This window comes from Hemitrygon akajei, chromosome 1 (genome assembly GCF_048418815.1).
Source record: "Hemitrygon akajei chromosome 1, sHemAka1.3, whole genome shotgun sequence".
Classification (NCBI taxonomy): Eukaryota; Metazoa; Chordata; class Chondrichthyes; order Myliobatiformes; family Dasyatidae; genus Hemitrygon; species Hemitrygon akajei.
The window spans coordinates 58,192,654-58,220,096 of NC_133124.1; the positions used below are offsets into that span (position 1 = coordinate 58,192,654).

Here is a 27,443-nt window from a genome sequence, read left to right on the forward strand (position 1 = left end):
CTTGACCCAGTCATTCAGGAGCTGAGTTTGTGTGCACTTCCTGCTGATGCACCCATTAGGGAAGCTGTAAGGTATTCAGAATACCCACATCTGACAGGATGAGCATTCCATCCTGACTGCACTAAAAGAAAAGCTTCGGAGCTGTGCCTCTGCCTGTTCTCACCGAAGTGGGAAGTAGACAAAGCCTTCCCACTCTATCACTGTAACACTCGGAAAATGACTGCTCTCCGTGACCCTACCCTCCTTTTGTTTGCTGCTGAGTTTAGGCCTCTGGCGCCAATGCCAACCTAACCTGCACAGGTCCTTACCTGAATCTGCACCTTTTTCACTCTCTCCTATTCTCTTCTGAACTTCAGTAGGGCTCTGATACCAACACTTAGCACGTCTGAGCGGCCGAGAAAGGCAAGTGACTTTGGCTGTAGAATGATTGTTGGAGGTGGTTTGAGTATCTCAGAAACTGCTGATCTCCTGGGATTTTCACCCACAGTCTCTAGAATTTCCAGAGAATAGTGCAAAAAATAAAAACATCTAGTGAGCGGCAGTTCTGTGGGAAAGTGCCTTGTTAATGAGAGAGGTCAGAGGAGAAAGGCCAGAATGATTCAGGCTAACAGAAAGGTGACAGTAACTCAAAATACCATGTGTTACAACAGTGGTTTGCAGAAGAGCATTTCTGAACACACAACAGATTGAACCTTGAAGTGGATAGGCTACAGCAGCAGAAAACCACAGCAGGCTCCACATCTGTATCTAATAAAGTGGCCATTGGGTGTATATTAACTGACACACAAATGTAGTTCAAAAGCTAACATAATTATTTTATTAATATTTGTATTGTTTTTTGGGCCTTCACCCCATTGCCTTTCAGATGATTGACATGGAACCCCTGATATCTCTGTTGTCCCATTTTTTGGGGCTGTGTGGGAAAATGGGTTCGGGATTGGAAAATTTGTGACAAGGCCACTCCCCATCCCTATAAGGAACACAGCCAGGAAACATCAGGGATTTCCAAGCTGTGAAATGTTGGTCATAGGACCTCCCTGTATGTTGATGAACGTGGAGCTTGCCATGGATTTGGTCAGCAATAAAGGAGTTCTACAGGGTTCGTTGTTGAACAGCAAATGCAAAGCAGCCAGAGAGTATTGGCAAACTTCTAATCCAATATAGCATTCCACATTAACCATTTTTACTAGCTTTCTCTGATTTACTAGCTTGTTTTTTAATCCTGGTTTTTGTTCTGTTTAAATTTTAAATTGCCTATAGAAACTGATTTAATGATCACTGTATGTAGCGCTGTTTGTCGATGTATTATATGTAAATATTACTGAAACGGGGTATAAGTCCTCAAAACTTGTAAAGTATCCTTTCCTATATACAGTTCAGGAAAAAGTTTGTTAACACTTTGCAGTTACCTGGTTTTCTGCATCAGTTACTCATAAAAGGTCTGATCTTCATCGTCACAATAATCGATGAACACAATCTGCCTAAACTAAGAAAACACACAAATAATTGTACTTCTCATCAAAACTGAATACACAATTTAAAAATCACAGTCTAGGTTCAATAAAGTATGTGAACCTCTGGGGTAATGCCTTCTAGAAAAGCTGTTTGGAGTCAGGTGTTCCAATCAATGAAATGAGATTGGTGGTGTGGCTTATAGAAGTGCCTTGCCTTATAAAAAAGACATGCAAAGTTAGGTTACTAACAGAGCTAACTCAAGAATGATCTATTTAAGTGCACCATGCCTTGATCAAAACAACTTTCAGAGGACCTTAGAAGAATTGTAGAGATGCATGAGCGTGGGGAAGGCTACAAAAGCATTTCTAAAGACCCAAGTGTTCATCAGTCCACAGTAAGAGAAATTGTCTACAAATGGAGGAAATTCAGTACTGTTGCTACTCTCCCTAGGATTGAGCGTCTTGCAAAGATCACACGAAGAGCACAACATGCAATGCTGAAGGAGATGAAAAAGACCTGCAGATATCTTTGGAACTTGTTAAAGTCTCTGTTCATGTGTCCACTATCAGAAAAGCACTGAACAAGAATGTTGTTCATGGAAGGACACCACAGAGGAAACCAGTGCTCTCCAAAAAAAAGTATTGCTGCACATCTCACATTTGCAAAAGGCCACCTGGATGTTCTACAACACTTCTAAGACAATGTCAGACTCATTAGCAGAATCAGTTTTATTATCACCGGCATGTGCCATGAAATTTAACTTAGCAGTTCAATGCAATACATAATATAAAAGAAGAAAAAAAATAATAATACGTAAATCAATTACAGTATACATATATTGAATAGATTAAAAATTGTGCAAAAACAAATAATATATATTAAAAAATGAGGTAGTGTTCATGGGTTCAGTGTTCATTTAGGAATCAGATGGCAGAGGGGAAGAAGCTGTTCCTGAATCATTGAGTGTGTGCCTTCAGACTTCTGTACCTCCTACTTGATAGTAACATTGCGAAAAGGGCATGCCCTGAAGTGCTGGGAGTCCTTAATAATGGATGCTGCCTTTCTGAGAAACGGCTCCTTGAAGATGTCCTGGGGATACTTTGTAGACTAAGTACCCAAGATGGAACCCACTAAATTTACAATCCTCGGCAGCTTCTTTAGGCCCTGTGCAGCAACTACCCCACCCACTATACCAGACAGTGATGCAGTATGTCAGAATGCTCTCCACGGTATATCTAATTAAGTTTTTGAATGTATTTGTTGACATACCAAATCTCTTCAAGCTTTTAGTGAAGTACAAGGGGTGATTCATTCGTGACCTTAAGGTAGAAGAAGTTAATTTTAGAAAACCTAGCACATTTATTTTTCAACATGGTCCCCTCCTACATTTACGCACTTAGTCCAGCAGTCATGGAGTTTGTGGCCTAAGGAAGAAGGAGATGAGTTATTAACTTCAAACTTTCTGTATAATCACTCAAAGAGTTGAACTGCATGTGCTTGTAACGACAGCTGTATAACTCATCTCCTTCTACCTTAGGCCACGAACTTATCAATCACCCCTCGTATATTCGCTGTCTTGCCTGCTTTATAACTGCATCGATATTTAAATCGAAGCAAGAGGCGGAAGAGGTAAAAGAAGCTCGGAGAGAAGCTGTGATTTTTTAACTGATCGGGGCAAAGAGGCTAGACTGCGCAGGCGCGTGAAAGTCATCCTCTGAGATCAGCGGGGGAATTTAAATAGCGAGCAGAGGCTGAGTATGAGCTTCACTCCAGGTGAGGTAAGGCCGGGTAATCTTTAATTAATCTAATTAGCTTAGGAGTAGGTAATGGAGGCAGCAGTTAGGGCAATTGAGTGCTCTGTTTGCAGTATGTGGGAAGTCAGGGCGAGTACAGCTGTCCCTGATGACTCTACCTGTAAAAGGTGCATCCAGCTGCAGCTCCTGACAAACCGTGTTAGGGAGCTGGAGCTGGATGAACTTCAGATCATTCGGGAGGCAGAGGCAGAAATAGACAGGAGTTTCAGGGAGATAGTCACCCCTAGGAGTCAGGAGACAGGTAGTTGGCTGACTGTCAGGAGAGGGAAGGGGAATAGACAGGAAGAACAGAGCACCCCTGTGGCCGTTTCCATCAACAATAAGTATACCGTTTTGGATACTGTTGGTGGGGACTACCTACCAGGGACAAGTTGCAGTGGTTGCGTCTCTGGCACCAAGACTGGACCCTCAGCTCAGAAGGGAAGGAGGGAAAAGAGGAGAGCAGTAGTGATAGGGGATTCTATAGTTAGGGTGGCAGATAGGAGGTTCTGCGGAAGAGATAGAGAATCCCGGATGGTCTGTTGCCTCCCTGGTGCCAGGGTCCGCGATATCTCGGATCGAGTTCTCAGTATTCTCAAGAGGGAGGGTGAGCAGCCGGATGTTGTGGTCCATGTAGGGACCAATGACGTGGGTAGGAAGAGTGAGGAGGTCCTGAAAGGTGAAGTTAGGGAGCTAGGTGCCAAGTTAAAGGACAGGACTTCCAGGATAGCAATCTCAGGATTGCTACCAGTGCCACGTGCAGGTGGGTTTAGAAATAGTAAGATAGTGCAGATCAATACGTGGCTGAAGACATGGTGCAGGAGGGAGCGCTTCAGATTTATAGATAATTGGGCAGTTTTCCAGGGAAGGTGGGACCTGTTCCGGCGGGATGGTTTACATCTGAACTGGAGGGGGCAAATATTCTTGCAGGTAGGTTTGCTAGAGATTCTCCAGTGGATTTAAACTAGATACGGGGGGGGGAGGGGAACCAGAGGGTAGGAACAGATGTATGGGAGAAGGAAGAAAAAGAAGACAGTAAAGTTCTTTGTACTGTTAGAGATAAACAGAGAGGAAGAGGTGGAGTATTTCTTTAATGCATTTATTTTAATGCTAGGAGCATTGTAAGAAAGATGGATGAGCTTAGAGCATGGATTGATACCTGGAAATATGATGTTGTAGCTATTAGTGAAACATGGTTGCGGGAGGGGTGTGATTGGCAACTAAATATTCCTGGATTTCGTTGCTTCAGGTGTGATGGAATCAGAGGGACAAGAGGGGGAGGTGTTGCGTTGAATGTCACAGAAAATATTATGGCGGTGCTCTGGCAGGATAGATTAGAGGGCTTGTCTAGGGAGGCTATTTGGATGGAATTGAATGGGAATGGTGTAGTAACACTTATAGGGGTGTATTATAGACCACCTAATGGGGAGCGAGAATTGGAGGAGCAAATTTGCAAGGAGATAGCAGATATTTGTAGTAAGCACAGGGTTGTGATTGTGGGAGATTTTAATTTTCCACACATAGACTGGGAAGCCCATACTGTAAAAGGGATGGATGGTTTGGAGTTTGTAAAATGTGTGCAGGGTAGTTTTTTGCAGCAGTACATAGAGGTTCCAACTAGAGAAGGGGCAGTGTTGGATCTTCTGTTAGGGAATGAAATAGGTCAGGTGACAGAGGTATGTATTGGGGAGCACTTCGGGTCCAATGATCACAATGCCATTACTTTCAATATAATTATGGAGAAGGATAGGACTGGACCCAGGGTTGAGATTTTTGATTGGAGAAAGGCTAACTTTGAGGAGATGCGAAAAGATTTAGAAGGAGTGGATTGGGACAATTTGTTTTATGGGAAGGATGTAATAGAGAAATGGAGGTCATTTAGAGGTGAAATTTTGTGGGTGCAGAATCTTTATGTTCCTGTTAGGTTGAAAAGAAAGGTTAAAAGTTTGAGAGAGCCATGGTTTTCAAGGGATATTGGAAACTTGGTTAGGAAAAAGAGAGATATCTACAATAAATATAGGCAGCATGGAGTAAATGAGGTGCTCAAGGAATATAAAGAATGTAAACAGAATCTTAAGAAAGAAATTAGAAAAGCTAAAAGAAGGTATGACGTTGCTTTGGCAAGTAAAGTGAAAATAAATCCAAAGGGTTTCTACAGTTATATTAATAGCAAAAAGATAATGAGGGATAAAATTGGTCCCTTAGAGAATCAGAGTGGACAGCTATGTGTGGAGCCGGAAGAGATGGGGGAGATTTTGAACAATTTCTTTTCTTCAGTATTCACTAAGGAGAAGGATATTGAATTGTGTACGGTAAGGGAAACAAGTAGGGAAGTTATGGAAACTATGATGATTAAAGAGGAGGAAGTACTGGCGCATTTAAGGAATATAAAAGTGGATAAATCTCCATGTCCTGACAGGATATTCCCTAGGACCTTGAGGAAAGTTAGTGTAGAAATAGTAGGGGCTCTGACAGAAATATTTAAAATGTCATTAGAAACGGGGACGGTGCCGGAGGATTGGCGTATTGCTCATGTGGTTCCATTGTTTAAAAAGGGTTCTAAGAGTAAACTTAGCAATTATAGGCCTGTCAATTTGACGTCAGTGTGGGTAAATTAATGGAAAGTATTCTTAGAGATGGTATATATAATTATCTGGATAGACGGGGTCTGATTAGGAACAGTCAGCATGGATTTGTGCGTGGAGGGTCATTTTTGACAAATCTTATTGAATTTTTTTAAGAGGTTACAAGGAAAGTTGTTGAGGGTAAAGCAGTGGATGTTGTCTATATGGACTTCAGTAAGGCCTTTGACAAGGTTCCGCACGGAAGGTTAGTTAGGAGGGTTCAATCGTTAGGTTTTAATATTGAAGTGGTAAAATGGATTCAACAGTGGCTGGATGGGAGATGCCAGAGAGTAGTGGTGGATAACTGTTTGTCAGGTTGGAGGCTGGTGACTAGTGGTGTGCCTCAGGGATCTGTACTGGGTCGAATGTTATTTGTCATTTACATTAATGATCTGAATGATGAGGTGGTAAATGGGATTAGTAAGTATGCAGATGACACTAAGGTAGGTGGCGTTGTGGATAATGAAGTAGGTTTTCAAAGCTTGCAGAGAGATTTAGGCCAGTTAAAAGAGTGGGCTGAACGTTGGCAGATGGAGTTTAATGCTGATAAGTGTGAAGTGCTACATTTTGGTAGGAATAATCCAAATAGGACATACATGGTAAATGGTAGGGCATTGAAGAATGCAGTAGAACAGAGTGATCTAGGAATAATGGTGCATAGTTCCCTGAAGGTGGAATCTCATGTGGATAGGGTGGTGAAGAAAGCTTTTGGTATGCTGGCCTTTATAAATCAGAACATTGAGTATAGGAGTTGGGATGTAATGTTAAAATTGTACAAGGCATTGGTAAGGCCGAATTTGGAGTATTGTGTACAGTTCTGGTCACCGGATTATAGGAAAGATGTCAACAAAATAGAGAGAGTACAGAGAAGATTTACTAGAATGTTGCCTGGGTTTCAGCACCTAAGTTACAGAGAAAGGCTGAACAAGTTAGGTCTTTATTCTTTGGAGCATAGAAGGTTGAGGGGAGGACTTGATAGAGGTATTTAAAATTATGAGGGGGATAGATAGAGTTGACGTGGATGGGCTTTTTCCATTGAGAGTAGGGGAGATTCAAACAAGAGGATATGATTTGAGAGTTAGGGGGCAAAAGTTTAAGGGTAACACGAGGGGGAATTTCTTTACTCAGAGAGTGGTAGCTGTCTGGAACGAGCTTCCAGTAGAAGTGGTAGAGGCAGGTTCGGTATTGTCATTTAAAGTAAAATTGGATAGGTATAACGGACAGTAAAGGAATGGAGGGTTATGGGCTGAGTGCGGGCCAGTGGGACTAGGTATGAGTAAGCGTTCGGCACAGACTAGTAGGGCCAAGATGGCCTGTTTCTGTGCTGTAGTTGTTATATGGTTATATGATATGTTGGTACCTAGTTAGCTTCTCAAAGATCTTGACACCCAGGATCTTGAAACTGCTTACTCTCTCCACCTCTGATCCCTCTATGAGGATTGATGTGTGTTCCTTCGTCTTACCCTTCCTGAAGCCCACAATCAGCTCTTTCATCTTTCTGACGTTGAGTGCCAGGTTGTTGCTGCAACACTACTCCACTAGTTGGCATATCTCACTCTTGTATGCCTCTTCTCTCCATCTGAGATTCTACCAACAATGGTTGTATCATCAGTAAATTTATAAATGGTATTTGAGCTATACCTAGCCACACAGTCATTAGTATAGAGAGAGTAGAACAGTTGGCTAAGTATGCACCCCTGAGTGCACCATTGTTGATCATCAGAGAGGAGGAGATATCACCAGTCCGCATAGATTGTGGTCTTCCTGTTTGGAAGTCAAGGATCCAATTGCAGAGGGAGGTACAGAGGCCCAGGTTATTATAACAATGTTCTATGGACAGATAAGACAAAAGTTGAACTTTTTGTCAGAAATGCACACTGCTATGTTTAGAGGGAAAAGGGCACTGCACACAAACACTAAAACCTCATCCAGCTGTGCAGAAACATGGCCTGGACCGCTTCCAGTCGTTGAGGGAACAGTGAATTCAAAATTGTATCAAGACATTCTACAGGAGAATGTCATGGTAGCAGTCTGTCACCTGAAGCTTAATAGAAGTTGGATAATGCAACAAGACAAGATCCAAAACGCAAAAGTAAATAAATAACAGAATGGTATAATAAGAAGAAAATTTTTGTAATGGCCAAATCAAAATCCAGACCTCAACCCAATTAAGATGCTGTAGCATGACCTGAAGGTGGCTGTCCATGCAAGGTTAGTCACAAATGTTGATGAACTGAAACAGTTTTGAATGGAGGAATGGTCTCAAATTCCTCTTCACGTTGTACAGGTCGGATCAGCTGCTACAAGTAACGTTTGGTGGAGGTTATTGCTGCTCAAGGAGATTCGACCAATTATTAAATGCAAGAATTCATGTGCTTTTTCCAGCCTGGACTTTGAATGATAAAGCAATGTGTTCAATAATGACATGAAAAGTACCATTGTTTGTATGTTATTGGCTTAGGCAGTTTTGTTTTTCTATTATTGTGACAGATGAAGATCTGACCAAATTTTATGAGTAATTCGTGCAGAAAACCAGGTAATTGCAAAGGGTTCATAATTTTTTTATATAACTGTACATTTCAATTGTTATTTTTAGATATCATATCAGAATTCAGTGCAAGTTGTAGACTTTATGGCAGATTGTATAGTGTGTTTCATTTTAAAATGCTGTTCTTCTCTAACCCCCCTCATTCTAAACCACATGCTGAAAATACTGTTTTTCTTCAATGTAGCTTCAAGATATTGATGTAGTCATCAAGCAGATGAAAATTGAAAGAGAGAGGATAATGAAATTGCCCAGGAGAACATGTTCTCTGCCAAATTATTCTAGGAACAGCAGTGACATTTTAGGAAAGGTATGATCACTATAATTACCGAATGGTTTATAAACTCTGCATTATAGAACTTGCACAGTCCGGCTGAGGATAAAAAATCCAACTGTATTTAGTTCAAACCAATTAATACCAATATTATTGATGAAATGCTGATGCTTTTAATTTGTGCTCATTTGTATTCCTCCTTTGCCACAAATTAATACTGTCTAATGTACCTAAAAGTAAACCAGCTTTGTATATTGGTAGCTATTTTACTAGAAAGGCATTGAACCTGGTGCATTTGTCAAGGAAATTGAGGCTATTATTTAATCAGTATTTCTTAGAGGCTAGGGTTTGCCAAAATGGTGTGCTTAACTATTCTAATCCTCCTTGCATTAGTGTGCATGCTCCCACCTTGCCAATGAAATACAACTTTTTCCTTCATTTGTCACAATTGTTATTTTTTAATGGCTTATGACACTTTGTTTTAAATTCCTTAATGAAAATATTTTTTTTTTTTGTTTTAATTACAGATTGCACACTTGGCAATGATAGAAGATGATGAGGTAGCCAAGGTTATCTCATGGCATATGGCTAGTGATATGGACTGTGTGGTTACTTTAACCACAGATGCAGCACGACGTATCTTTGATGAAACTCAGGGTCGTCAACAAGTACTTCCACTTGATTCTATATATAGAAAAAACCTTCCAGATAGTAATAGGTATAAACTGTTAACTGAAATTTCAACCAGTTGAACAAGCTTTGTGAAGGGACATTAGAAAATGCATTAAAATGTCAACATGTTAAATATGTACCGGATTATAATTTAAAAACAGTTTGATGAGTCATGAATTTTAGACTCGTATTGATGAAGCTGTCAGAATTAATTAGGTTAAATTTTACATTTAACTTAAAATTTGGAGTTAAATACTAGTTCACGACATACTGTTATTTTAATACTATATTCAGACAAAAATTTGTATTGGGCTTAATTGGTTATTACATCTGGAAACAGCACAGTCTAAAAACTGTATGAAGCTTAGTACAGAAGTTTCAATTCTCATTTAGTTGTTTGCTAAATTTGAGTTGCACTGCTTTTTAAAAACACAGACTATGATTATACTGAATTCATGTATTACAACTACAATTTTTCTTGTGGTTGATAGTTATATTCCTTTGGTCATATTTTGGGGAGGTAGTAAGAGTTCAAGATGTCATTTCAAAATGCACTTGGTAAATTAAGCAAATATTAGCTCCTGTATTGAGGGAAGAAATATAAAATGTTAAATGTATTTAATAAATTACATAATTTTGTAAATTGCTGCTAAATGCTATTTAAATTTCTTTATGTAAGTGCTCAGGTTTGCTTTTTTGTGAATTGTAGACCATTACCTCACATGCGAAATGGAAAATGCCATTTCAAGCCTGAAGGAAACCCAATATTTGCACGTGACCTACTAATTTTCACAGAAAATGTTGAACAATGTCGAATGGGTAAAGTATATTTGTCCCAATTTTGTTTTAACCTAAAATAATTGTATAATTTTATATTTAGCATTAATCATTGATTATAACCATCTGGGTTTTATTTTTCTGAAAGGTAGTTGTTTTAATAAATTTTTTTTACTAATTATATTTCATATTAGCAGATAGCTTATTCCTGTGTTGTTGATGCTCTTCAATAGAGATGGCCTTTTAGGTTCTCAATGGATTCAAAAAGAATTTATTTGAATACATGCTGAAAACTATGAATAGAATCTTACTCAGAATAGAAGGACATTCCTTCTTAGGACAGAGATGAGGAGGAATTTCTTCAGCCAGAGAGTGGTGACTCTGTGGAAATCATTCCCACAGATGGTTGTGGAGGCCCAGATATCGGACATATTTAAAGTGGCGGTTGATAGATTCTTGATTAGTAAAGGCATCAGAGGTTATGAGGAGAAGGGAAAAGAATGGGGTTGAGTGCGATAATAAATCAGCCACGATGAAATAGTGGAGCAGAGTCATTGGGCTGAATGCCATATTTCTGGTCCTATGTCTTATAGTCTAATAACTTGAAAGATGGTTAGCTTTAAGATATGATTGCTTTTGTGATTGGTACTTTTAAACCAATTCTGTTCAAAAGTGACTTAAGTACTGCATGTGCCATGCATGTGTTTGAAATTTCCTTGCCCTAGAACTAGTAATTATAGGTATTTTTGTGACATTTATTGGCAAGCTTGCACAGTAAAAGTAAGTTTCTTGGCTTGGACGCAGAATTAGCTGAAGAGAGGAATGCCCTCCGATTTTTCCATGTGTTGGTCAAGACTGAGTGATATAACCTCAACTCATTCAGCTTGAGTCAAAAGTTGAGGATGTAGCAGAGTTTTAGATGTAGTGTGAAAAACTGGCTGAAATGAAGAGACTAGTGGTTGAAGGAGATTGAGTGTGAGCAAGAATGACTTCTTCACTCCCAAGTCTTGAGTTAATGCAAGCTTTCGAGAGTAGGAGCTTAATGTTTTGGATGAGGGGTTGCCATTATCCATGCCCTATGTTCAGCTTCCAGAAAGGACTGTGAAGCACTTGATCTATTTTCTTCTAAAATGCTGCAATGCATTTTCCTTGTGTGTGCAATTATAATATTGAAATTGCAAATAATTTTGTGAATAGCAGTATGCCAGCCATTAATGCTATTCTTAAATTTTTTATGATCATCCTGTGGGGAAACTCAGTATTACTGTTAATTATTACACATTGGTTTATAGTGTGTAAACCAGTGAGTTTAGCATTTGCAATATTTAATTGTTTGAAAAAGGCATTCTATTAAAATGAAAATTTGTTTTTCAGTATTTGGGATGCTTCTTGGAGATACAATTATCTTGGACAATTTAAATGCTGCGAATCAGTATCGAAAAGAGGTAGATTCAAGATATTCTGTTTTTTAATGCATAAAACTTTGCCTTTGCAACCACTGACACATAGCTTATTGTCTTTAACAATGTTTCCATTGATCTGAAATATATATTATTTTCCATAAACCATGTTAACTGGCATGAATAATTCAAATTTGTATTTAACAGTGTTCTTTTTTTAATTGTTATTACTCAGAAATTTGAAGCATTATGTTATAAACTTAGGTTGTGAAAATTAGCCACTGCCCTACTTTGCTGACCAGAGATGGAGATAGAATACGAAGCAATGGAAAGTTTGGAGGCCTTCAAAACAAGGCACCACAAATGGATAAACTGCGAGGAATGATATTTGGAGCTCCCCTACCAAAGGCTTACCATGTACTGAATTCACAGATTGGTGAGTTTATTTTGAAAATAGCTTTTAAGTCAAGAGTAAATTAAAATTTGAATTGATGTAGTATTGTGCAGCAGAGCAGCAGACCTTTCACTGATAGTTGCTTTTGGTTACTTCATGGCTCCAGAATCTGAATTTATTTCTCTTTGCCTGCTCACCTATGATCTTGAAATACTTTTGCTGATGTTTAACAATGCAAGAATAGTACAGTATACTGAAGTCAGGCAGTCTCACATGAATGGACGAGGTTCCCATCACTCTGGTGATGAATTTCATCTCGCTAGTAGCTGCCATTTAGAGAAAGCAAGGGTGCGGTGCAATTTGAGATCTAGTAAATGAACATTGAGGTGAATTAACAAAGATGCATTTAAAACCTGTAATGTTTAACATGGTCACCTGATATTTCTTCAAATGAGTATTGTAACTACAAGTTAGTGTAATGTAAACCTATTCCAGCCAATGGATTAAAATATCTTACAGCCCTGTTTACAAAAGATCAAGTTTATAGGATTATAGGAAATATATTCTAATATACCCTTATTCCAACCATAGGCAAGAGAAAATCTGCATATACTGGAAATCCAAGCAACACACAAAATGCTGGAGGAACTCAGCAGGCCAGGCAGCATCTATGGAAAAGAGTACAGTCGATGTTTCGAGCCAAAATCCTTCATCAGGACTGGAGTGGGAAGGAACATGAGGAGTCAGAGTTAGGAGATGGGAAGGGAGAAAGAAACAAGGTGATAGGTGAAACCGAGAGGGGTGAAGTAAAGAGCTGGGAAGATAGATTTGCTGCTCCATCCACCAGGAAAAGCACGATCTCCCAGTAGCCACCCAGTTTAATTCTGCTTCTAGTTCCCGCTCCGACGTGGCAGTCCATGGCCTCCTGTACTGTCACGATGAGGCCACACTCAGGTTGGAGGAGCAACATCTTATATTCTGTCTGGGTAGCCTCCAACTTGATGGCATAAACATCAATTTCTCAAACCTCTGGTAACGTCCCCCTTTCCCCCAGCCACTATTCTCCATTCCCTTTTCCTTCTCTCACCTTATCTCCTTACTTGCCTGACACCTCCCTTTTCTCCTCCCCTTTTTCTTTCCTGTCCTATCAGATTCCCTCTTCTCCAGCCCTGTACCTCTTTCACCAATCAACTTCCCAGCTCTTCACTTCACCTTTTTCCAAACCCCCCCCCACCACCACCATTTACACCTAGCAACTTGTGTTTCTTCCTCCCTTCCTCCCACCTTCTAACTATGAAACTATGGCAACTCATCTTCTCCAGTTCTGATGAAGTGTCTCCAGTATCTTTTCCAGTTCTGTTGAAGTGTCTCCGCTCAAAGCATCGACTACACTCTTGTCCATAGATGCTGCCTGGCCTGCTGAGTTCCTCCAGCAGTTTGTGTGTGTAACCCTTTTTCCAGACTTTTTAAAATGTGCAATGTTTGTGAGTGACCTGTCCAAGTGATCGGTTTAGTACTGTTGGGAAGAAATGTGTGTATTTAACATGGGTTGATTAGGAATTGACAATCCTGTACCAAAGGCAGTACCTGTTTCCCAACCCATTTTGTGTCGAAAGTGAGTGACTTTCTCATCATTCTGAAGGAAACCTGTTAATAAAACAGTCTGTTGATCAAACCTGGCATCTTCCCAGTAACTGCGACTTATCTACAAATGCTTTAAGTTATCATTAGAATGGATGTGGTTTCCTTAATTTAAAATATTGTCTTTTTTCATCACTAGTTCTGTTTGGGCAATAAGCATTCTTTTCTGTCAAATAAATATCTTATTATTTCTAATAGTATGTGGTTAACTTAACAGGTTGTTTCAAACTGTTCCTTAATCTGTCCACCACCCTCCTTCCTCACTCCCCAGGCAACCATATTGACAAATTCAACCTGTCGGCCATATTCAGGAACAGAATGGCACTTTCAATTTGCTCCTTCAGCTGATATGCTGGATTCTAATTTTATCGCGAAATATATATGCAGCAAAAATAAAAATAATGATTTTTTACATGCTTTTGTTTAATAGTCCAAATAAGCTTTCTACTCACATAACTGAATGTATACGTCAAAGTCGTTTGTCATAGGCACGAGTGAAAATTTGCAGTAGCATCACGAGCACAAAGCATCATACATATAAGTAAGAAAGACATTTACTATACACAATTCTTACAGGAAGGAACCCATTTTAATGCAAGATGAGCGAAGTGATCATTTTGTTGCTAAACTGTAGTGATTAGGGTTTTGCTGGTTAATTCAGGAACTGAATTGTTAGGTAAAATCTGCCTTGAACCTGGTGGTGTAGGAGTTAGGTCTCTATACCTGATGGAAATATGAAAAGATAGCATGGCTCCAGATGGTGGAGATCTTCGAAGATGGATGATTCCTTTCTGAGGCAGTGCCTCCTATAGATACTACCACTGGTGGGAAGGGATGTGCCCATAATGTATTGGACAGAATCCAGTATTGTACCTTTCTGCATTCCTGCTCATTGAAATCGCTGTTACCAACCATTATGCAACCTGTGAGGATACTCCCAACAGGAGTATTTTGTCAGAGTGCTTTGTGAACTTAATCTTCTTAGAAAGTAAAGATGCTGGCACACTTTCCTTATGACTGCATCTTATGTGCTATGCCCTGGACAGGTCATCCAATATGTTAATACTCGGGAATTTAAAGCATCTGACTCTCCACCGCTGTTCCCTCGTTGTAGACAGGTGCACATTTGCCTTTCTTCCTGAAGTGACCTTTAGCTCTCTTGTTCTGCTGACAGTGAACAAGGGGCTGTTCTTCTGGCGCCACTCAATCATGTGTTCTCTCGATCCATTAAGCTGACTCGTTATCAACGGTGATGCATCCAACAACAGTAGTGTCATTGAATTTGAAGATGACTTTGGAGCTGTACTTAACCACAGTCGTGTGTATAGAAAGTAGAATAGAAGGCTGAATATGCAGCTTGGAGGTGCACCAGTATTGATGGTCAGCAGGAAGGAGATGTTACCAATCCTCATTGACTGATGTATGCCTATGAGAAAGTCAAGTATCCAGTTGCAGGTCAAGGTACAGAGGCCCAGGACTTGAAGTTTGTTGATGAATTTGAATGGGATGATGCTGTTCGATGTCCAGATGCAGTCAATGAACAGCAATCTGGCATAAGAGTTCCTGTTTTCCAAGTGGTTCAGAGCAAAGTGCAGAAGCAATAAAATCACATCTGCTGTAGGCAGTAGGCAAATTTGTGGATCCAGGTCTTCTCTGAGGCAGGAGTTGATTCACAACATAACCAACCTCACAAAATACTTCATTATATTTGATGTAAGCACTACCAGGTAGTCGTTAAGGCAGATTACCATGGTCTTTGTGGAAATCAGTACAATAGATACCTTTTTGAAGTTTGTGGGAACCTCAGGCTGCCGAAATGAGGTTGAATATGTTTGTAAATACTCTGTCCGGTTGGTTCCACCCAGATCTTGGCCAGATACACCATCTGGACTAAACCTCTTGAAGGATGCCTGTATCTCTGTCTCTGAGGCTAAAATTATAGGATCATTGGAGATGTGAAGGCTTGTGTGGGTGTGTCATGGTTCTCCCTATCAAAGTGTACATAGGTACTGAGCTCATCTGGGAGTGATGGATCTTTGCTTGATCTAGAAGAATGAAGACTTCAGATTCTACCACTGTGGCTGGGAGTTTAAATTCAGGTATCAAACTAGCTAAGGAAATGATAGGATTATTGTCATAACCAAAATGGTTTATTAATGTATGGACAACAGGTTTCTTTCCCCTAGACACACGCTGGTTTACATTTTACTTGAACCTAAAGCAGTGTCACAGATAGTTTGGCTCCTGTTGATGGCTGCCCACATTTTCCAGTACTGTATTGGAGCCTACATTTTCTTGGGATCAGTGATGAACTGATCACCGAATGTCATCTGAAATCCATTTTTCTGTACAGTATCATTATCAAATGTTAATTGGTCTCTGATTCAGGCCAGCAGGGGCTTGCTTGATGCCAGCTTAGGCTGTTTTGCTGATTTGCTTAAATTGTTCCATTGTTAAGAAATTTTGTAGGCCTCTGGATATAAAGAGCTCAGCAACCCTTTACACTCAATTGGGACTGATTTCAGCAACTTGGTACATATTCCACTGTTAAGCTGCAGTTTGACTATCTTCACATAGACAGATATATTGCTGCTTTCATGTCTGAAAGTAGGCTAAGTTTGTTTTGATGTTCTGCCTAAATACCCAGTTATTCTGGTTCACAGGATGTCCTTTGACAGAGGATACTTTATGGACCAGATTAACCGATCGTTTATAACGACGCAAGTTACTGCAGATGCTAGTAATTTGGAGCAACACAGAAGACTGGAGGAGCTGAGCAGTTTATGAAAGGAAATTATCAATATTCTAATGAAGGATATTGAGCCAAAATTATACACTTTCTTCCACTGATGTTGCCTGGCCCATTAAGCTCCTGCAGCATTTTTGTGCATTGCTCGAAATGTACTTGTGCTGTGTGAAGAAGCTAACTGTAAGATTCCATCATTAAACATCTGCCAGCAGGCATATCAGCCCATTGAGGTTTTACACATTACAGTAGAGGTCATACATGACATTTGATAGTTGGGCTGGGCATTTACTGACAGATCTTTCCACAACCTGAAAATATGAACAATGTCATTACTGACCACATGGTGGCAGTGACAGCATCTTGCCAAGATCAACAGTTAAGCTGCTTTCATCTTGCTAGGTATCACCAATGTAGTAAGTGGAATAGATTTATAAAAGATCTATCAGTTCATAATTTGCAGCTTATGAGGTGTTGAGGATATTCAGTAGCAAAAATATTTTCTACCATATCCCTCATTCTACTATTGCTGTTAAGTCAAACGACTTTTCTGATTTAGATGAAGTATCTTGAAAGGGGAAGACCAAGCGACCTCAAAGGTGTTGCTTTGAAGAAGCTACATTACTGGATCACATACAAGCCAAAGATGGAACAACATATGGTAGACTTCAAAATCAACTGAACAGATAGAATTGGCAAATAAAGTGAGAATTCCCATTCTCAATTAGCTCAAATAACAAGGTTAACGTGTTTGCAACCATCAAAAAAAAAAAGAAAATGCCAAATAAATTATCCATCCTGGGTTTCGTTTGAGACTGCCCAACCAGCCAATCTTCAGTTGATTCTTTTTTACCCTCTGTAATTTACAAAACAGCGAAATGCATTGGCTACAATAGATAAGGCTGTAGACCACTCAGGTTATTACTAACTCCCAAATTTCTACGCCCTTTAAATTACAGCGGGGAACTAGACAAGGATGTCCTCTTAGTCCTTTACTTTTTGCTTCAGCTATAGAACCCTTAGCAATAGCACTTCGAGAAGCTAAGGACATTTCTGGTATACTAAGGGAAGGTATGTCTCATAAAATTTCTTTATACACTGATGATATTTTACTTTGTATTTCTAACACTGAAACTTCTTTACCTTTGGTTCTTTCTTTAATCTCCCAGTTTAGTTCTTTTTCAGGATATAAGCTGAACCTACATAAAAGTGAGCTATTTCCTTTAAATGACCTAATGTCAGCACATGCCAAATTTCCGTTCAAAGTTGTTACAAGTCAATTTACATATTTAGGTGTAACAATTACTAAAAACTTCAAGAACTTATTCAAAGAAAACTTAAACCCCTTATTGAATTATGTGAAAAGGACACTTTCTAAATGGTTCCCTCTTACGTATTTTTATTCCTAAGACGTACTTTGATTCTTTAGATTCAATTTTAACCTCTTATATTTGGAATAATATACAAGCTCGTTTAAGTAAAGTTTACTTACAAAGAAATAAAGAGATGGGTGGACTAGCCCTACCCAATTTCAGGTTTTACTATTGGGCTGCCAATATAAGGAATATTACTTTCTGGTCCTATTATATTTATCGTAAAGATTGCCTATCATGGGTCTCCTTAGAAGTTAATTCTGTAAAAAAAAATTCCTCTATTGTCTCTCTTCTTGGATCATACTCTTCTTTTTCAGCAAATAAAACAACAGATAACATAATTGTTAAGCAAACTTTAAGGATCTGGTCTCAATTTAGAAAATTTTTTGGTTTAGCGAATTTTTCATTATCATCTCCCATTCTCCTTAATTATTTTTTTATTCCTTCCATGACTGATAAAGTCTTTAAAGATTGGGATGAATTAGGTATTAAGTGTTTTTGGGACCTGTTTATCTCAGGATCTCTTGCTTCATTTGACCAATTGGCAAATAAATTTGCACTCCCAAAATCACATTTTTTCAGTTACCTTCAAATTAGAGATTTTCTACATTTCCAATTAGCTACTTTTCCTATAGGTCCTGATAAAAATTTACTGGACGATCTTTTAAATTTAAAACCTTTTGTTAATGGTTCTATTACCGGTATCTATAACTTGTTGATTGATTCTAGACAAGACTTTTTAGATAAAATAAAAAAAGCTTGGGAGGATGACCTAAATTGTCAGATTTCTGATGATGGATGGAATAAAATTCTTAAACGGGTTAATAAATCATCTTTCTGTGCTCGTCATTCTCTTTAACAATTTAAAGTGGTTCATAGAGCTTACATTTCTAAACAGAAGCTGTCCAGTTTTTATCCGAATGTTTCTCCACTTTGTAATAAATGTAACTCTGCTGATACCTCTTTAATTCATATGTTTTGGTTTTGCCCTAAAATTGAAAAGTTTTGGCGGGAAGTATTCCATACCCTCTCACAACTTTTTAGGGTCCAATTTGACCCAAATCCCCTTACTGCCTTGTTTGGTATTATTGCAGATGAAGATATAACTTTAAATACTCCTAACCTACAGGTTTTAGTTTTTACCTCTCTTTTAGCAAGGAGAACAATCTTGTTTAAATGGAAGGAGTCTACCCCTCCTACACATCTTCAATAGCTACGTGATATTATGTCTTATTTAAATTTAGAAAAGATCCGCTGCTCAGTGTTAAATTCGAAACAATCTTTTTATGATATTTGGGGACCTTTCCTAAATTACTTTTCCAATTTATAAAGTTTAACAGTGCACAGACTTTTATGTATATTTTTATCTTCTCTTCTTAAGCGAATATGTTTTCTTTTCTAATTTATCCATTATCATCCATCAGCTTTTTTCTTTGGTAGTTGGTAGGGGGTTGACCTTTTTTAATAAAAAAAATTTTTATGATGTATGACCTATCTTTAAATTTTTGATTACAGAGTGGTATACCTTTATGTGATATGCTATAACATTTTGATCAATTTTATCACAATATATGAATGTACACAGGTTATGTTGAGATGTATCTATGTGCTGCACTCTGTAAATCTCTTTTTTTCCTTCTGAATAAAAATATTGTAAAAAGAAAAGAAAGGCTGTAGACCCGAACAATATTGAATAATTATGCCTCAAATCTCAGTGTTACGTCACGTATAGCTCCAGCAAAACAGAAAATTTGAGTTAATTCTTGCCCACACATCCCATTCAGCCAGATACTTTTCTGTGTCATTCAAAAGCAAAATGAAAGAAAATATAACTAACAGTTACCATCAGAACAATTGATCCAGACAACATTTGAACTGAATTCCAGTGACTGGTTGAGTGGCTGCCCTTGATCTAAAGCCAACATTTAACAGTGTAGCACCAAAGAATCCAGGTAAATTAGAAATCAGTGGGAATTGCGGGAAGCACCTCCATAGGCTGCACTCTATATAAAGGAAGATAGATGTGGTTATTGTAGGGGGGTGTCAGTTATCTTGAGCCTAAGGTGTCTATTCTTAGAGGACAGCTGTATTCAGCTCTTATTAATAACTACCTCTTTTCACAAGGTCAGAAATAAGATTGTTTACTGATAATGTTTCGATTCCTTTCACAATTAGGATCACCCATCATGATCAGAAACCTAACTAGGCCCTAGGCCATCACATGTGCTGATCTCCAAGAGTAGGGATATCCTTTTACTTATCAATAATTCCTTTCCTACTAAAAACCCTAATACCTGTCATACATAGTGTTGAATGTAGAATGCTTCTCAGCAGTCTCATTAATGCTTAACTAAACAACCACTAGTGCCAACTGGTCATCATCTGAACTTTCACTCCTATCATTAGAACATCATGGATAAGGTATATGCCATCTACCAAATGCACCAAAGCAACTCAGTAAACCTCTGTGTTGAAGAAAACAGCTCATGATTACAGCAACACACACAAAATGCTGGTGGAATGCAGCAGGCCAGACAGCATCTATAGGGAGAAGCACTGTTGACGTTTCGGGCCGAGACCCTTCATCAGGACTAACTGAAAGTAAAGATAGTAAGAGACAGTTAGTCCTGACGAAGGGTCTCGGCCCGAAACGTCAACAGTGCTTCTCCCTATAGATGCTGCCTGGTCTGCTGTGTTCCACCAGCACTTTGTGTATGTTGCTTGAAATTCCAGCATCTGCAGATTTCCTCGTGTTAGCTCATGATTATGACCACTTAAAGGGCATTCAAAACCCATTTTCAAGAGATCTAGAGTACAAGTGCAACAATGTGATGCTGAGGCTTTATAAGGCACTGGTGAGGCCTCACCTTCAGTATTGTGAACAGTTCTGGGAACTGTTCTCTAGTAAGGTTAGGTCTGAGTAAATTATTTCTATATTATTTGAGCATTGTTGAAATTTGATTTGAATGTGATTATTCTCCTAACTTAATAAAACAAATTAGCACAGTACTCTGTCAAAATTATCTTAAATCTATTTTGTATTTAAGGCAGAGCTTAATAAGCTTTTGATTGGACATGACATCAAAGGTTATGGGGAGAAGGCCAGGGAGTGGGGCAGAGGAGGGGGAAAAAAGGATCAGCCATGATTGAATGGCGGAGCAGACTCGAAGGTCCAAATGGCCTAATTCTGCTCCTATGTCTTATGGTTTCATGGTCTCAATGAGGGAATAAGAGAATCAGATTCATTTGGTGAATGATTATTTTTGACTTAAAAGGATGTTCAATGTTCAACTTGTTCAATGGTCAAGTTGGAATTCTTTTCTTCAGAAGAGAGTAGATAGGTAATCTGTTGACAGGAATGATCAGAGTGCCTACTAAGTAGTGCTTCAGACTTGTCTCTATACCGATCCTGTTTTCCCCGATGGTTAAACTGTGATCAGAAACTCAACTCATGGAAAACTAAAAGTGCAAAATGGAAATGAATTTTGCTTAAAGAGCAATAGGCCCAGTATAATTTCACTGATGTGAAGATTTGTTAAATCTCAGGAAATAAAAAAAACTACTGATTCTTCGTCCATGTTTCTTTCTTTGCATTCTGTTTGTTTTCTGAGTTTGTAGTATTTACACCAGTTGTTTTTCTTGTAGATCTTATCCAGCAATATCGCTCAGCTTTGATCAAGCTTAATAATGTCAATCAGGAATTGGATCTACAGCTGAAGTACATCAGTTCACCAGAAATGACCCAGAAGCACAAGGAGCTCAATGACCAAGAGAACCAGCTCAAGCAAATTGAAAAGCTACTAGGCAAGTTTTCTATGTGTGCTAATGTCGTAAGAAATTGGTATATGACTGAGTCGTGGCTCTCCAGCCTGCTCTGCCAAACAGTAATCTTGAATGTACAATGGTATTGGTCAAGTCGTCTCATTTTGTGCCTTAATCAGCACAGAAATTGACTAGCAAATTCAGGGGTTGGAAGAAATTTAGCATGAATCTCTAGAACGTCTCAGTCAATTTGTAGCACTGATAAATGAAAGCTCATAATTAACTCTTTTGATGAGCATGGTAATGCAAGTTAAATCTTTCCATCATAGAGAAATATTGAGTCTCATTACTGAGCCTAAATGTTTTATTCCCTTCACCATGTTATTATTTAGAAGTTACTGTTTAAATTACATTTGAGGTGAAGCTTTGCAGAAAAAAGTTTACAGGACATGTGTGTGGAGATGCTGCTCTCTAGTAAGGTTAGGTCTGAGTAAATTATTTCTATATTATTTGAGCATTGTTGAAATTTGATTTGAATACGATTATTCTCCTAACTTAATAAAACAAATTAGCACAGTACTCTGTCAAAATTATCTTAAATCTATTTTGTCCTTGAAATTTATTGTTAATTCTAAATATCATAAATTGCAACAAAAAGAAATAACTATCGCCCAAGTGGCTGGAAGTGTTAGAAACCTGGCTGTTAAATCCTGCATTCATTATCCTTCCTATTGCTTGAGTAGCCAATCACATTAAAGAATTATCACAAAGAAAATTAATAACTTGCACTTTGTTTAGCATCCTGTATAAAGATCAGATTGACTCATTGTTGGGAGGTACAATAGAAACTAATATCATAAGCTACGAAATAAAAATCACAAATTAGAAATATTTGTGATTTGCAATACAATCAATACTAGAGCTAGATGATTTTATGCAATAATTATGGCCTTATGTGCTCTTCAATCCTCTTATAAAGAGATAAGTTCATAAATAGCTTTAATTTACCTTCACTCATGGTGGTTAAGAATTTCACCTAACCTACCGAGGAGTGTTGACCATCTGGCATTAGTGGTGGAGCATTTGTGCTTTGTCCAGCCATCTTGAGCTTCTGATTGCACATCATGTATCGTCTTCTGCTCCGACACAACATGTCCATCCTCAGTCTTCTCCATTTCTAAGGAGAAACCGAGCAAAATGTTGAGTTCTCCCGCACACACACCCATCCAATTCTATTCCACCCCCTGTAAGCTGGCAATCTTTCCTCTTCACTCTGTCTAATGCAATGTCTCAATGCCATGGTGATATTCACCTTTTGCCTCCGTGAATGCTGCTCAACATGGAGCTCTTTCAGCTTTTTTTTTCAAATTTTTTTCACCAAATCCTTGAGTCAGTGTTAAAATTATGTAAACCATAGCTTACAAAACATAAAATTATCCATAAAATAAAAACAAACATGGCAGAAATAAATATCAATGTAAAGTAATAACCAAGTGTGTCTATTAGACCTCTAATAACAGAAAAGACCACCATTCAGCAGTATGCTTCACCACTACATTCACCACTATTCCCCCCCCATTTTTGCCCCATTTTTGTGTATAGATGTCCAATCTATCAAACTGTTTGTAAGACATGCGTTCAAAAGCTGCCACTTCAGCTATTTCTGTGACCCACTCCTGAAATGATAATCCCCCCAAGTTCCTCCAACCTCTATGTATAATTTGTCTTCCTACCTACTTGTCTGAATATATGTTTTTTTTTAAATATACAGCTGACCTGTTCCACAGTTGCTCAAGAACTACTTGTATTTATGTGTTTTCTATATCATTGTCATTTGGCATAATTATGCATTTACTTTGCATTAAAATCAGTTTTGGGTGAATTCAAGTTATAACATTTTTGTCATTATTTTAATGTTAATTTCTGCCTACTCAGTGAAAGGATTAAATCTGCCAAAAATGAATTGAAATATTTTAACACATCAAGACTAGGTTATTTTCACTTTGTGGTTTGTTTCTAATAAAATTTCAAATAATATTACACTTAACATTTAGTAAGAAACAAGGGATTTTTCTGACAGATGCTCTGCTTGTATTGTATCACAAACCTTTGAAACATTCTGTAATTGATCTCATTAAGCATTATCGTTTAAGATTAAGACTACATGCGGGATGTTGATTTATGCTTATTCCCTCGTACACAGGAATGACTCCAACAAGAGCAATTTCCTCCAGCAGTCCTAAAATAATGGCTTTAGATTTATCTGACGGGCAAACTCCAAATAAAAGAATAAGAAGAGAGAGTGCAAAGAAAACTTACAGGTATAGAAACACAAAGTTTGGACAGGAATAGTCCTGTCAACCCTTCAAGCCAGCTTAAGATGATCATATCTAGTATTCCACCGATCCCTTATTCCATCGCCCCACACTCCTTGGTCTCTAGCTTTAAAATTTTTGTTTTAATAATGATCCTGAACTGCCTGCTGCGGTATAAATTTCACAGCTTCCTGACTTCAGTTCTGAAAGCCGTAAGAGCAGAATTTGCCATTTGGCCCATCAAGTTCTCTCCACCGTTCAGTCATGGCTGATTTAGTTTTACTCTCAAATCCCTTCTCCTGCCATCTCCCCAAAACCTTTGGTGTCCTTACTAATCAGGAACTTATCAACTTCTGCTTTAAATACACTCAAACCCCACATAACGCTACCCCGCATAATGCTGAATCATTACAGCACTGTTATTCAGTTCTTTATTGGAATTTTAAAAAATGACAAAAATTCATTCTAAACAACACAAAACTTTCCCAGAGCAGCCGCCATTACAGTAAATATTCAATTAGCCAATGAGAGTGCTTTGCACGTGCTATGAGCCACTCAGCCAAACACATATTAGTTCACACTCTTGCTTTCCCAGCGTGTATAAATGTTCTTGCTCCCTCGCCAATTTATTTCATTTTTTTCACCCATAATATCTGGAAAACAGCCTGCAACTTCCAGTGAGGGTAATACATCTAAGATGTCCAGGAGTAGCATTAGATGTGAAACTGCAAGTGATACAGCATTTGGAAGCTGGTGAGCATCAGGTTGATGTTGGTACCCCTTTGAAATTGGCTACATCAATGATCAGAATAATTATAAGAAAAAATGCAGACAAGATAAAAGCATCTGCAATGACGACCGCAAAGTTATCATCAATGAAGGTGACTCATTCAAAGAGGTATTTGCTTGAAAAAATGGAAAATAGACTAAATATATGAGTGGATAACCAAACACAACGAAACAGGCCCCTAAGCCAGCAGATAATAATGGGAAAAAAGGGACGAAGCATCTTCAGTCATACTCAACAAGAAGAAAAAGGTACATCAGTAACATTTAAAGAGCAAACACGAGGAAATCTGCAGATGCTGGAAATTCAAACAACACACACAAAATGCTGGTGGAACACAGCAGGCCAGGCAGCATCTATAAGGAGAAGCACTGTCGACGTTTCGGGCCGAGACCCTTCGTCAGGACATCAGTAACATTCACAGTCAGTAGAGGTTGATTTGGTAGATTTAAACAGCGCAGTAACCTCCATAGCATGAAGGAAGCATGGAAGAAGCTATGGCCAGAAGCATACAACAATATCCGGGGATTTCAGACTGAATTGGTCATGCAAAACATCGTTGAACTAGCCAGTGAAGCGGGATTAGAGAATGTTAATGATGGCAATGTACTGCAGTCTTATGGTGAAAGCCACAATAACGAAGACCTTCAAGAACTGGCAGAACAACGCATCCTGGGTGAATCTGAGGACATGGATGGAGAAGAGGAAACACCAGCAAGAAACCTTACCACAAAATACCTCAACATTAGCATCAGCATGATCACACAAATCATGGACCAGTTCATCGATAATGAACCTGCCTGGGAGCAAAGCAGCAAGGCAAAAGGAGGAGTTTTTGACAAGATTTCCTGCTGCTGAGAACTGCTTCATGAGAGGAAACTTAAGATAAGGCACTCAAATCTCGACACCTGCTTGAAGAAGAAGCCAAAATTAGAGGAGGACCCACAGCCTTGTCCCTTTTCTAAGATGTAACCACCACCTACTTTCCTCCACTGCTGCTACGCTGTGTTGCACATCCACTGGTGTACAGGTCAGGCCTATTTGCGTGCTTGTTACTCTACGAATTACTGTATTTACATAAAATAATATATATATTGGGTTTGATCTTTTTTTGAGGCAGATATCCGTTTAAGTAATGTTATAATGACCCTGCATAGCACTGATTTACATAGCGCTCCACCTCTGAGGAGCACATCCTCAGCATTAAGCGGGATCTGAGTGTATTTTTTTCCCAACTTTAGAACCACCCACTATTGAAGCCCTATCCACTGCCCTTGTTACGCAATTTGCTAGGACCCTGGTGCTAGCATTGTCTGAGTGAAGCCCATCCCATCTGAACACCGAACAATTCTGTCCTTTCCCAATGCTGGTGCCAATATTCCACGAATTCAAACCCACTTCTCTCACGCCAATCTTTGAACCTCGCATTTAGCTCCCTGACCTTATTAAACTTCCCAAGACTGTGGCTCCCAGTTCTTGTTTCCAGCCATTGGGAGCATCCTCCCAGCATTGAATATAATTAGTTTCTGTCAGACTTTGTTTCATTCTTCGAAACTCAAATAAGTATATGCCTAACCAATTAATGCATAAGATCTACCATTCTATTTATCCCTTTTCGCGTGTTTATATCATTGCCGAGAATTTCCTTATGAAATTACCATAGACAACAAAACTTTTTTTTAAATCTTGAACAGTGCAGAAGAATGGGTTTCAATACCTTTGAAGAAGTCACAGCAGCTGCCATCAGGATCTGGATTAGAAACAAATGGAAGTACTTTGTCACGGAAAAGGAAGGCCTAGAGGAAAATGTAGATGTTTTGGGGTATTTTTCCTGAAAGTTCTGTTATTAAATTCTTAAGCAAATATGTCTTCAAATTTTCTTATATTTCAGAGAAATATATCTCGTTATGGTGTCGCGAGTCAGTTACTGATAAGGAGATACGATGTACATAGTGTGAAAGAAAAATTGAACAATGTATAAGTGTTCTACAAAGATTTCTATCCAACAGTCACAAATATATTAAAAAGCATGTTGGTAGTTAATATGTTCATTTGTAGTTATTTAAATTGAAAAGCTTAATTTTGTATATTCAACTTTGTATTTTTTATTTTTTACTTTTTTTCGAAAAGTTTACTGAACTTTGTCATGGAGCAAGAAATAAACCCTTTATATAATTTGATGCTATTTTTCTTAAACAGTTTCCAAAGTGAAATCTTTAACCATGTGGTACATAGTCTAATTTCTTGAATCCTACATTTGTTACTGATGACACCAGGCATCTTGAATGACAAATTTGAGAGTCAGTGTAACTCTAAATGTCATGAGGACAAAATACGAGGGGTGATTGATAAGTTCATGGCCTAAAGTAAGAGTCAATTTTAGAAAACCTGGCACATTTATTTTTCAACATAGTCCCCTCCAACATGTACACACTTAGTCCAACGGCCGTGGAGCATACAGATTCCTTCTTTGTAGAAGTGGTCCACAGCAGCAGTGATTGATAAGTTCATGACCTAAGGTAGAAGGAGATGAGTTAACTTCAAACAGTCTGCATTATCATTCAAAGAGATGAACTGTACGTGCATGTAACGAGAGTGTCTTGGACTTCCAGCTGGTCCACAGCAGGGGTGATTGATAAGTTTGCAGCCTAAGGTAGAAGGAGATGAGTTATACAGCTCTCATTACATACACATGCAGTTCAACTCTTTGAGTGAAAATGCAGAAAGTTCGAAGTTAATAACTCATCTGCTTCTACCTTAGGCCACAAACTTATCAATCACCCCATGGTGTGGACCACTTCTGGAGGTCCAAGATGCCAACTGCCACAAAGAAGGGATCCATATGCTCCACGACCGCTGGACTAAGTATGTAAATCTAGGAAAAA

The 27,443-nt window shown here is 38.6% G+C and overlaps 1 protein-coding gene across 2 annotated transcripts in view; it reads left to right on the forward strand.

Annotated features, from left to right (window-relative positions):
• Positions 1-26,923, forward strand: part of smchd1 (structural maintenance of chromosomes flexible hinge domain containing 1) — a 185,485-nt gene extending 158,562 nt beyond the window's left edge. For both annotated transcript variants that reach the window (XM_073043659.1, XM_073043666.1), the window contains 8 exons: positions 8,605-8,727; positions 9,219-9,409; positions 10,073-10,182; positions 11,515-11,585; positions 11,805-11,976; positions 21,340-21,498; positions 23,660-23,777; positions 26,253-26,923. In XM_073043659.1, coding sequence (XP_072899760.1) covers positions 8,605-8,727; positions 9,219-9,409; positions 10,073-10,182; positions 11,515-11,585; positions 11,805-11,976; positions 21,340-21,498; positions 23,660-23,777; positions 26,253-26,358 — 1,050 coding nt within the window. In that variant the 3' untranslated portion in view covers positions 26,359-26,923. The remainder of the gene's footprint in view (positions 1-8,604; positions 8,728-9,218; positions 9,410-10,072; positions 10,183-11,514; positions 11,586-11,804; positions 11,977-21,339; positions 21,499-23,659; positions 23,778-26,252) is intronic.
• Positions 26,924-27,443: the final 520 nt, after the last annotated feature.